Source organism: Carassius auratus, chromosome 30 (assembly GCF_003368295.1).
Source record: "Carassius auratus strain Wakin chromosome 30, ASM336829v1, whole genome shotgun sequence".
Taxonomy (NCBI): domain Eukaryota; kingdom Metazoa; phylum Chordata; class Actinopteri; order Cypriniformes; family Cyprinidae; genus Carassius; species Carassius auratus.
In genome coordinates, this window is record NC_039272.1 from 14,265,352 (window position 1) to 14,277,775 (window position 12,424).

Consider the following 12,424-nt stretch of genomic DNA (forward strand, 5'->3'; position numbering starts at 1 on the left):
TGTTGAATAAAACTATACATCATTTTATATAACCAAACACACACACACACTGTATACACATATATACACATATATACACACATATATACATATACACACAAAACACCAGACATTTGAACAACAATGCAAATGTAAAATAAATATGGTGATTTAAATAAAATCATAATGAAAAAGATGTTTCAAATAAAATGGCAAAAATAATTAAATTATTACAGACAGACAGACATACAGACTTAAATACAGTCAGAAATAAAGACCTGCATAATTACAGACAGACATAAAAACCTACATAATTACAGACAGACATAAAGGTCTACATAATTAGACAGACAGACATAAAGATCTACATAATTACAAACAGACATAAAAACCTACATAATTGCAGACAGACATAAAGATCTACATAATTACAAACAGACATAAAAACCTACATAATTACAAACAGACATAAAAACCTACATAATTACAGACAGACATAACAAAATATATAATTACAGACAGACATAAAGATCTACATAATTAGACATACAGACATACATAATTACAGACAGAAATAAAGACATACATAATTACAGACAGAAATAAAGATCTACATAATTACAAACAGACATAAAAACCTACATAATTACAGACAGACATAACAACCTACATAATTACAGACAGACATAAAGATCTACATAATTAGACATACAGACATACATAATTACAGACAGAAATAAAGACCTACATAATTACAGACAGACATAAAGATCTACATAATTACAGACAGACATAAAAACCTACATAATTACAGACAGACATAACAACCTACATAATTACAGACAGACATAAAAACCTACATAATTACAGACAGACATAAAGATCTACTTAATTCCAGACAGACATACAGACCTACATAATTACAGACAGACATAAAGATCTACATAATTCCAGACAGACATAAAAACCTACATAATTACAGACAGACATAAAGATCTACATAATTACAGACAGACATAAAAACCTACATAATTACAGACAGACATAAAGATCAACTTAATTCCAGACAGACATACAGACCTACATAATTACAGACAGACATAAAGATCTACATAATTACAGACAGACATAAAGATCTACTTAATTCCAGACAGACATACAGACCTACATAATTACAGACAGACATAAAGATCTACATAATTACAGACAGACATAAAAACCTACATAATTACAGACAGACATAAAGATCTACATAATTACAGACAGACATAAAGACCTACATATTTCCAGACAGACATACAGACCTACATAATTACAGACAGACATAGACCTAAATAATTACAGACAGACATAAAAACCTACATAATTACAGACAGACATAAAAACCTACATAATTACAGACATACAGACCTACATAATTACAGACAGACATAAAGATCTACATATTTACAGACAGACAGACATACAGACCTACATAATTACAGACAGACATACATACACACACACAGACCTACATAATTGCAGACAGACATAGACCTAAATAATTACAGAGGGACATAAAAACCTACATAATTACAGACAGACAAAAAGATCTACATATTTACAGACAGACAGACATACAGACCTACATAATTACAGACAGACAAACATAAACACACACACCTACATAATTACAGACAGACATACAGACCTACAGACAAACATACAGACAGACATACATACATACATACATACACGCATAAATGTCAAACCTTGATCCAAATGCTTCCTGGGAGGGCATGATGAGTGTGGAATACAGGCCAATGTCCAGCACTGGACATCCCTTGTCATCCTCATAAAGGGTGACGTTCCTGCTGGTTGGTACTAAGCCTGAAAGCTGCTCAAGTAAATCCACTCTTTGTGTGAAAAGATTCAGATATGTGTTGAACCCCTCTGTAAAGAATGAAAAGATTTCAGAACAGCAATTCAGCAAGTGACCTGCACAGAATCAAGTCAATGAATTCACTGGATTCAAAGGATCATTAATGGATGAAACTGCATTTATAAGTGAAAAAATATATTACGGAAGAATAGTGGGACATTGAGATGTAGCATCATTTCTTTATTCACCTTTATTCAGTCATCCTTCTAACCCCCCAAAAATAAGTTTTAAATGTACAGATAAATAAAACCCACATCTATTATTAAAGAAACATGGTAATTTTATGACACAATCTTTCCATTTTCTTTGTACGTCAGCCTCACAGTTGTTCCTGCTATTTAAAGAGACGAAAATAAATAAAGGAAGAATAAAAAATAAATGATACAGCTCATTTACAGGGATGTTGAAAAAAAAGAAGAAGAACTCTGTATATTTAACCTATACATAAACCCAATTCCCAAATAGCCATATATGGCAAAGCAAAGCACTGCATGATTTGTTTTTCACAAGACATGACGCATGGACCTTACAACCGGATTAGAGATTTGAGTCAAGAGTATTTCCTCTTTAGCAGTGGCCAATCTCTTGTTTAATTCATTTTGGTGAAAAGGGCTTTTTACACTCACTGAATTCAGGCATCAGTCGTCACTCATAGTCCTGCAAGCAGCATGACCACGAGCAACAGACTCCGGTCACACATGAGCTCTCACTGATAACCTGATGAAAGGTGCACATGCCATTTTCTACATACCACATGCACACTAAGCTAGAATACATGTCTTAAAAGATGTTGAAAGGAACTGCATTAGAAAAAAATATCAAGTAATCTGACCTGTATTTTACAGAAAGACAGCACAAGCACACTTTTGACCAAAAAAACAGCAACAAATTATACATTTGTTACATTTAATAAATTTACATTTACATTTGTTTCATTTAAAATGATCAAACAATAGATATATCATTCAACCTTAACACAAAAAGCATTTGGACACTGGTTCTCAAATTTAGGCAAAATATAGTAAATGTGATGAGCTACACCTGTGTACAACTGACTTCATACTGCACATTCAATAAAATAACCTGGGTAAATGAAAGTTAATGACTCAGAAAAGTGAGCTAGTTCTGAGAAAAGGTCTTGCATAGTTTGTTTGGCAATGCAGGTTTTGATATAGTTTCATATGCAAAGAAATTCTGATATGTGACTCAAATGTCTAAATGCAACTACACAGGAATGTAGGCAGAAATGATTTTATGAAATCAATTTGTAAAATATAACAATATAGAAACATAAATGGGAGAATTTCATAGCCATATCACCCTGTTGCCTACTGAAGCTAAGCAGGGTTGAGCTTGGTCAGTACCTGGATAGGAGACCTCCTGGGAAAACTAGTTTGCTGCTGGAAAAGGTGTTGGTGAGGCCAGCCTGTGGTCTGTGTGGGTCCTAGTGCCCCAGTATAGTGATGGGGACACTATACTGTGTGTGTGTTTGTGTGTGAAGCCTGCAAGCTGTGAGGACAGCTCTTTAATCACATAACTAACTAGTATATTCATTTCCACATATACAGAGTAAAATATGAATCAATAGTCCTGATATGATGAAGAAGTGTATTTTACAAGTTAATTAAAAAGTAAAATTATACTAATAAACTAAATTAATTACAATGTTTCGCAGTGCTTCAATGTGGTATGTTCAACGCCACCAAAACATACAGACCACATGGCTATAACAAGACTTTAAACAGCTCAATATGATGGCATTGGGGTTAGAATGGAGCCAGATCAGAAGAGTGCATCACCATCAAAGAAAATGGAGTGACTTCAGCAGGTTAAAGGGGAGGAATGATCTATAATCTTGAGACCATGTGCAAAACTGACATTCCCTTTCACACCTTAGCTTGTGGTAATTGTGTTGTGAAGTATTCATTGCCCACATGCTGATCTAGAACTAACTCACCCCAAACCATGTCCCAACTTTGAGAATGTTTAGAAAAGCCACAAAATGATCTAAGATCAAGTCTGTGAAGGGTCAGTAGGTACTCATGCCTCCTCCTAGAGCACAGCTGAACAAGCATTCAGACGACACAGTCATTAATATCCATGTACAGTACATATCATAACACAACACAAAGGATGAAACGTGACATTCATGGGACATACCGTTTGGTGATATTTTTGTAAAGATATAAATAAAATATTACGATTGTTTGTACAATCACTGTATTATAGTATTCAGCTCAATTTCCTACGTATGGTCTAAATGTAAAAATGTTTTCTTTGAGACTCTACTTATTTAAAGTATAATAAGTGACACACAAACACTAAAAATAACATGCAGTCTAATAACTCTTATGGCCAGCTGAAATTAACTGTAGTTACATTAAAGTTCAATAAATATATAAAGCTGCATTCTTTTCCTTCCTTCTCCAATTACCTGCCTGTAGTTTCTACAGGAACTGGATGTTGAATGCCAGTATGTCATTTCCAAAAGTCCATTCATCTAGCATGCAGCCAGATTCAGGTCTGATGTTTGGCTACATTTATTTCCCATTTAATGCCCAATTAGCCCCCCTTGTGCAGGCTTGTGTTTCATTTACATGGACGGTTCGTTTAACAAAAGTCTTGCGGTAGCAATTATGGAATAAAGAGGGATGAGACTCCATTTCCTAAGCCGTTTCCTTTCTTCCAATTGTGCTGTGAAGTGTAATCAGAGAAGGACTGATGGTACTTATCTCTTTCATTACGAGACTAAAGATGGGACACCACCTGACACCCCAGACTGAAGGAAGGGAAGGAAAGGAATAAAAGTAAACGATTTCTTTAAAAAAGGCCTCTGTGCATAACTTGAAGCCATAGTGAAATCTGTGTAAGGAAACCTTTTGCCATCATGCAAAATTACAGATCGCATGGATTCCTATTGAAATGACATGACAATTTGCAGAACAACGTTAAACGTAACTCCACCTTAACTCACAGTGGTAGGTAAAAAAAAAAAAAAAGAAAAAAAAGAGAGAAGCTTTACACAGGGATGCATTCTGTCACCTTCAACCAAATTCCCAACCTCTTATAGCTATTTTAATTTCCCTCTTTAAAGTGGAATAATAAGTTTCCATTATGGGCACTAGCATGACAGACCACAATCTCAAAACTCTAACTTGATCAACAAATGTCAGTTCCTCCTTATGTTTAATAGCTTTATGTCACAGCAATAACTTTTTAAACATTAAAACATCTTTGTCCTGAAAACAGTGGAACAGTCACAATTTGTGTTAAAACTGGTATTAGATAATACATTCACATGTTAATTTTGCTAAATAATAACTTACATTACTTAAGATCTGTTCCTGTGAATCTCATTGTCAGATTTGAAATGACAGTCAGAATTAAGAACTAGAATAAAGTAGAAAAATATGAGCAGTTTTCAAAAACAGTCATGTCTGAGCGCTGAGGGTTCAGTGAGTATTTTCACAGGTGGCATTACACACAGAGACAGTTTGCTTTTGTGAATAATGACAGCAATTTTAGGAGTTCACCTTTCAGTTTTTCCAAACAATCATTTATTTCTGAACTATTAATTAATCAAGCTGTCAAACACGTCATGATATCTACCTACTTTAAAAGGCAGCTCTCACAATTCATGAGTTCATGTTTCCATGTTCTGCTGAGAAAATGTCGGTCAAACATGAAAAACGATTGGCTTTCATATAAAATGGTGAGACTCTGCATATTTTAAGAATCAAAGTCAATGAAACCCAGTAAAGACATGTTAATGATATTTTATAGCCAATCAAATGGAACAATATCGATTATGGATCAAATGCTGAATACAAGATAAACTGGTTCTCTCAATGGCTGGAAAATCTAGCATGACTGAAATCGCCCCAGCAGCTTCTTTCACAAAATCCTTTGGGATTCATGTCAGAACACACAGAATGGAAAAGAATTCAAGATGTTGCACTGCAGGAAGAATCCTCACTCACATCAGGCAGTAAATTCACAACTCTTAGACAGTATTTATCTTGTCAAACTGTAGAAAATGCATTTCTCCAGATTTCTGTACTCACGCATTCCACGGTCAAGGAAATTTCAAATTGAAAAATGTATATTCATTCTTCTTCTGCATTACCTTATTTAGTTTAAAACTCATATGATTTTCTCTTATTTCACAGAAATACAAAGAAAAGCTCAAGCTATTCCAGGCAGCTCTTTTTCCATACAACTAATGGGAATAAGAACTGTAGAAGTCCAGAACACATTTGCTATATATATAAGCCATACAAAAGAACAGATACATTTCAAAAAGACAAAAGGCTTAGTAAATGATGACAGAATATCTGATGCATTTCTCAGCACAGACAAACTCACTGACTTCTATAAGAACAGAACTAAGGACATTCTTTAGGAACTGCTCCTGGATGATAACAAAACAAGAAAGGAAATAGTGTCCTCTCATATTAACTTCCCCTTAACCAGAAACCCCAGAGGTGGTGACAGCTCTGGCTGTAGGTGAGTCTGGGCACATTCTGTGATGAAGGACAGGGTTCCAGCTCTCTGCAGTACTGTATACTGTAGGTTGTGGTGCAGTAGTAAGGTACACATTCCAGCTCCTAATGAATACAGGGTGCTGAACACACAGGATGTATACAGCACAGGATGACAGCAGCTTATCAAAGAGACTCCTGGCCACTTGCCCAACATCAACCCCAAACCCCTTTTGGATTGGTATCTTTTTGGATTGAATTCAACAATGCATCGACCCTGACAATGAATAAAAGTGCAAAGGATAAAAGTGGAGAACTGAAGGGCTTTTTATAAAAAGATTATAGTACAGTACAGTATTGTCTGGCCCAATTCACCAAAGAGGTAACACCAAAACAGATTCAGCAAATGTCATGTGCATTCATTTACAGAATAATAATGATATAAGATAAATTATAATAAATATAAGAATGATTTAAAAAGTGTAAAATGGAAAAAAAAAAAATAATAATAATAATAAAATAATTGAAAGATTTATGTGCACTTTGGCAATATTAAACATAAAGAAAGGCATTTTAAGAGTATCTGTTTAGCATCATTCATTTGCCAAATGAAGCTTTTCATCATATCTTGACCCAGTATCTTGATAACACTGATGCCACTTTATGTTATTTTGAGATATTGTACTGATGTTATTGGGCTACTGTCTTTTATACATGACCTCTTCCTCTATTTTCCCTCTCTTCTTTCCCTCTATTGTTGAATAAAATTGTTCTTTGTTTTTGTGTACAAAAATTATTCTCGTAGCTTTGTAAAATTATGGTTCAACCCCTGATGTCACATGTATTATTTTACCGATCTCCTTTCTACATTTCTGGACATTGATCATGTTACTTACATTGCTGTCTATGCGAGGGTCAGAGAGCTCTCAGAATGCATCAAAAAAAAAAAAATTGTTTTCCAAGGATGAACGGAGGTTATGGTTTGGAAAAACATGAGGGTGAGTAATTAATGACAAAATTTTCATTTTGGGATAGAGTAACCTTTAAAAGTGCTGCAAGGAATTCCAACCATTTTGCAGCAAAATGTAATGTATCTGATATTTACTCATAATATAACATTTTATGACAGGTAAATAAATAAACGTAAAAGCTTACATTAAAAAAAAAAAGAATCTGTTGCCCTAAGCCCTTCTAGACATCTCTCATTCTTGCTATTTTTATTACAAAAGCAAATAACTCTCCAAATGCCAGACAAGCCATGACAAAACAACTGGAATTGTTAGAAAAAGCTGAAAATGTCATTCCTTTTAGTTGAGAGTGTTTGGTTTCTGTCAACTATGGCACTGACATCTCCAAATGTTCCATGACAAGATGCCAGGTCCTGGTTTCTTTAGTTGACGTGAAGCCGCTAATGGATCAGCTCGGAGCAATGGATTATACAGAGCACCAATCCAACTAAAGTGATGATGAATTTTCAAAGGACATGGAATGATCTCAAACTATGATATACAGGGAATAAAAATGTATGTTACATCACATGAAAAAGACTTCACTTGACAGGTCTGATAGGCACAGCTGTTTAAATGGATTAATGTAATAGAGCAATCTCAATGCAGCATGGGAGACAAGGCTTCAAAGTTTCCCTAAAGGAAAGACAGTGCCAAGAAAACCCAAAGAGCGTCATTATCCACTCTGACTTTCCTTACAGAGTTAACAGGCCTGTTCCTGTCCACCAGCCACAAATCAACCACAAACTGAAATTCTGCCAAATGTTGCTTCAAGGGTGAATTTCTCACTAATCAAATCAGTGTTTCGAGAGCCAAATGACTGGCGTCAGAAACGCCCAGGGGCACCCACAGGATTCCGATCCATGGTAAGTGGATAGAAAAAAATAAGCAGGACCTACACCAGTTTAATGTTTATATTAAGAGGGACATTGGCACCAAAATGCAACACTAAACAACCTTAATGAAATGAGTTATCAGCACAATACTGACCTGTGAGCCATCAAAGTAACCCTAATGCTACAGATTAAAGATCAAGAGTGTCAAGTTTAAAGACATGCTATAAAGCTTTAATTCATCCACATACTGTAAATGTTTATGTTTTTACCTTATAATTTTCAAGTAAAAAAATTTGAAAAAGTTAAATAAAATGTAGATAACTGGAACTGGAAGCAAAAAGTCTGGTGACGTATGTAGGACTTCTCCAATAATTTAGTCTGCTTTAAACCCATCCCTGAGAACTTGCACTCATCTGCCTCAATGAGCAATAAATACAGTCAATGACTGATGCATTAAACTAAGTTCCCACCCTGCTTCATTTTCCTGTTTGAAAATACACTACACTCAGATGTACATCACAATAAAGTCCATACTTCCATTTTATTGCATTTAATGAAATATTCACTCACGTAGACCCAACTGCATCGAATTCGGAAGCTGCATCCAAATCAAGTTAGCTAAAAACAGTATGTAAATGTCCAAATCAAAGTATTCATAAAAAGTATAGGCTCTGATTTAGTTAAACAATGGTATATGCTTCTGTATGAGCCAGAACTCATGATCAAATTTATTGAAAGAAAAATAAACTAAAATAAAGGCACTACATTACCCACAATCCTGGACAGCTAGAGAAAATCACTCTTTTCATGGGAAAGAAAATTGCAAAGATTACTGTTCGTTCGCACACACTCAATGACTTTGCAGTCCTGTGCTTCTACCAGTGAGAAAGTGTTTTCTTTATTTAATGCTTCATGACGGTGAGTAAATGATGACAGAATATTATTTTTTGAGTGCACTAAACATTTTTCAGAACAAATTATAATTCTCTTTGACATTATGGAAAGCAACTTAAAATGCTACAAAATCTGAAACTTTATCTCCATACAATGGAAGCTTTTCTTAGCTTTTCGTGAAATCCTTCAATCTCTCTCTCGTATAGTGTAAAAACATATAGCTAACTGAAATCATGTGCACATTTTACGAAGGCACAGACTGAGCGCTCTACTTCTTGGCTACTGATGGGATGTGATAAGAGTAAGTCTCCATTACTGTATAGCTCACACAGCCAGCCTGCATTTGCCTTACAGTACAGTACTGCAACAGCCTCCAGACAAATAATCAGTAAGGTTTAAGGGGCTTGTTTCACCCTGGCCGCTCACCAGAGTCATGGTAATCAATCAGGGACAGCATTAATTATGTCTGCTACTATAGCTGCCTGCTTGAAGTCGCCACAGAGACCGACCCACCAGAGCTTTGATTTACAGTCAAAATGAGAAGAAAGAAGGGATTGTGTTCAGAGCAAACAGACCGTAACCTCGCATTTGACAGCCAATCTGTCTATTAACACTGTGCCATCATGCATACAGCTGATGTTCTCACTGTAATGACTGTGTAAGGACATGACTGGCTAACACTGGCTGAGAGTGTATTAGAGTACAGTAAAAGATGTTATAGGAAAAACGTATTCACGACAATATTCTGTATGTCCTTTTTCTTTGTCTACTGATAGGCTAAAGCAATCCCACTTGTTTGATATTGTCAACTAATCAACCATTAACTATCCTCATTTTTTAAAAGAAATTCATACTCAGAAATTATCATTAAATTGATCAAAAGTGACAGTAAATATATTAATGATGTTGCAAAAGATTTCTATTTCAAATACATGCTGTTTTTTTTTTAACTTTCAATTCAAAGAACCCTGTAAAAAATTAGTATACCAGTTTCTACAAAAATATTAAGCAGTGCAACTGTTCAACACTGATAATCATAAGAAATGTTACTTGAACACCAGATCTGCATATTAAATTGATTTCTGAAAGATCATTTGACACTAAGGATTGGAGTAATGGCTGTGGAAAATTCAGCTTTGACATAACAGAAATACAGTAAATAACATTTTTAGATATAACTTGAAATCAAAAATAGTTATTTTACAGAATATTTAATTACTGTATTTTTGTAAAAAATAAAAAAATAAAACATTTTTTTATATATATAAGTGCAGCTTTGGTGGTGACATAAGAGACTTTTTAAAAAAGAAATAGAAATCTTAAAATATTTCAATAATATTTTAACTGTATTTTTGATCAAACAATTGGAGCTTTGGTGACATAAAAGACTTTTTAATAAATAAATATATTACGGGCCCCACATATCTGCAAAATTTTTACATTACATTTTCATTATAATATGGGAGGGAACAAAAAATTGGCTGAACATTTTCAGCTTTGGTTCAAGTTAACATTAACATATTGTACAAATTGAACATACTGTATTTTTTCCCCCTTTTCAATAGTCTTTCTTTGAGATTAAACAGTAATTGACCTCCTGCTGAAGGTCCTTGCCAAGGAGATCTAAAATGACAATATGCATTATTCTCTGCCCATAGATAAGGAACTAATACTGTACCATGACCAGACAGGGCTTTTAAAACCACATCTGTAAATTCTGACAGTCAGACATGATCAAAGTGGTACACGTGATCAAATAAAAGCAAGATGTGCTCTAAAAATTCCAGCAAAACTAGAACATTTTCCAAAAACTACAATACAGAGACCTGACCATTCTCATGAACTTCTCAATGATTTAATTTAGGGCTTTAACAAACAGTAACATCTTCTATAAATCAAATGTATCTTTCTTAGTAGTTTGAAAAGGGTACAAGTGGCATTAGAGCTGTGACTACATTTTATGAAGCCTAGCAACTGAAAACCAGAAAATGAAATGAACCCAGACTCATGAATGGCACATCTTATTAAAAGTTGTAAAACATGTCGCTGCACTGATTACATAATGGGTTCTGCAGACTCGCTCTAATAATCCCCAGATTATCCACACTGTTCTCCAACCACTGAGAAGGCAAACCCCATTCAATGGGACAGGTGGCTGAAACAGGGCCCATGAGAAACTGTTGTAACATTAGCTCAATTAAAAAACCCAAATCAGATTCCTTTCACATATGGACGTTTTTAAGTACAAATTGTGACGTGGTGGTATAAGATTGTAGAACAGATTTCTGGAAAAAATGTAAAGAACTTGAATGTGGTTATATGGCTTTTCACTAAGAAATATGTTCAACAGCTGTTGACAGACAACCATTCCATGAGCTTTACCATCAGTGTACAAACTGCAAATACATTATTTGAGTTTATACTAGCTTGATGCAGTCTGTAATAGTTTTAGCTTTAAATACCAAGTGATTAAGCTTATAATTAAACACGACAAAAAGGTAATGTACAATTAGAGAACATATCAATATTTATATGCGTTACTACACCGCCACCTCGGGATAAAATGGATACTACACAACAGCACTAGACCATGCAAATAGTAAAAAAAAAAATTAATAATAATTACTGCAATAATACGAAATGGCATAACCCATGCAAGGACAGACTGTATTACTATCTATAGTTAGTATTATTAAGATCACCTTTTGTAAATGACTACAAATTAAGAAAAGATCGATTCTTAATCACCTAGACATTAATTGTAGGTTGTAACTGTAAACAGTTAAGAAAAAGTTAAACGTGTGAGTTAGTGAGTTAAATGCTCTTTTAAATTGATTTTTGTATTTATTTATTTTATTTTTAATTAAACAAAGTAAACTCATTATATAATATTGAACTGAATGCTAATCGTTTTGTTTACACTGCACGCGAGCGTCGGCAGGTGAAGTGTTTCCGCTCTGTTCTTACCTGAGTCCTGGACACCAGATCCCGTTTCCGAGAAGTCTGCATGGAAAGCTTTAACCAGTGCACACATTGATAAAAATAACCACATCTTTGAAAGCAGTGTTCCTCCAGTTAACACTTAATAGAAGTAAAATGATGAAAACACGGGTGGAAAACCATGAATATAAATTATAGCCTAAAAACTGATGTGTCTATGTATGGAAAATTTACATAGGCTAAGTATTGAGCGTGATATCTGTTATCAGTCTACTTCTAGAAGTTCTCTTGCTCCGCAAATGCACACTTCATAATCATCCCCGTTCAAGTCCGCCCACATCACACGAACCAGCCAATCAGATCCAA

General features: G+C 34.6%; 1 protein-coding gene across 1 annotated transcript in view; it reads right to left on the minus strand.

Moving 5' to 3' along the window:
- si:dkey-61l1.4 (collagen alpha-1(I) chain) overlaps positions 1-12,424 on the minus strand; it is a 45,029-nt gene extending 32,605 nt beyond the window's left edge. The window contains exons 1-2 of the mRNA XM_026211521.1: positions 12,086-12,424; positions 1,731-1,911 (exon numbers count right to left, since the gene is read on the minus strand). Coding sequence (XP_026067306.1) covers positions 1,731-1,911; positions 12,086-12,170 — 266 coding nt within the window. The 5' untranslated portion in view covers positions 12,171-12,424. The remainder of the gene's footprint in view (positions 1-1,730; positions 1,912-12,085) is intronic.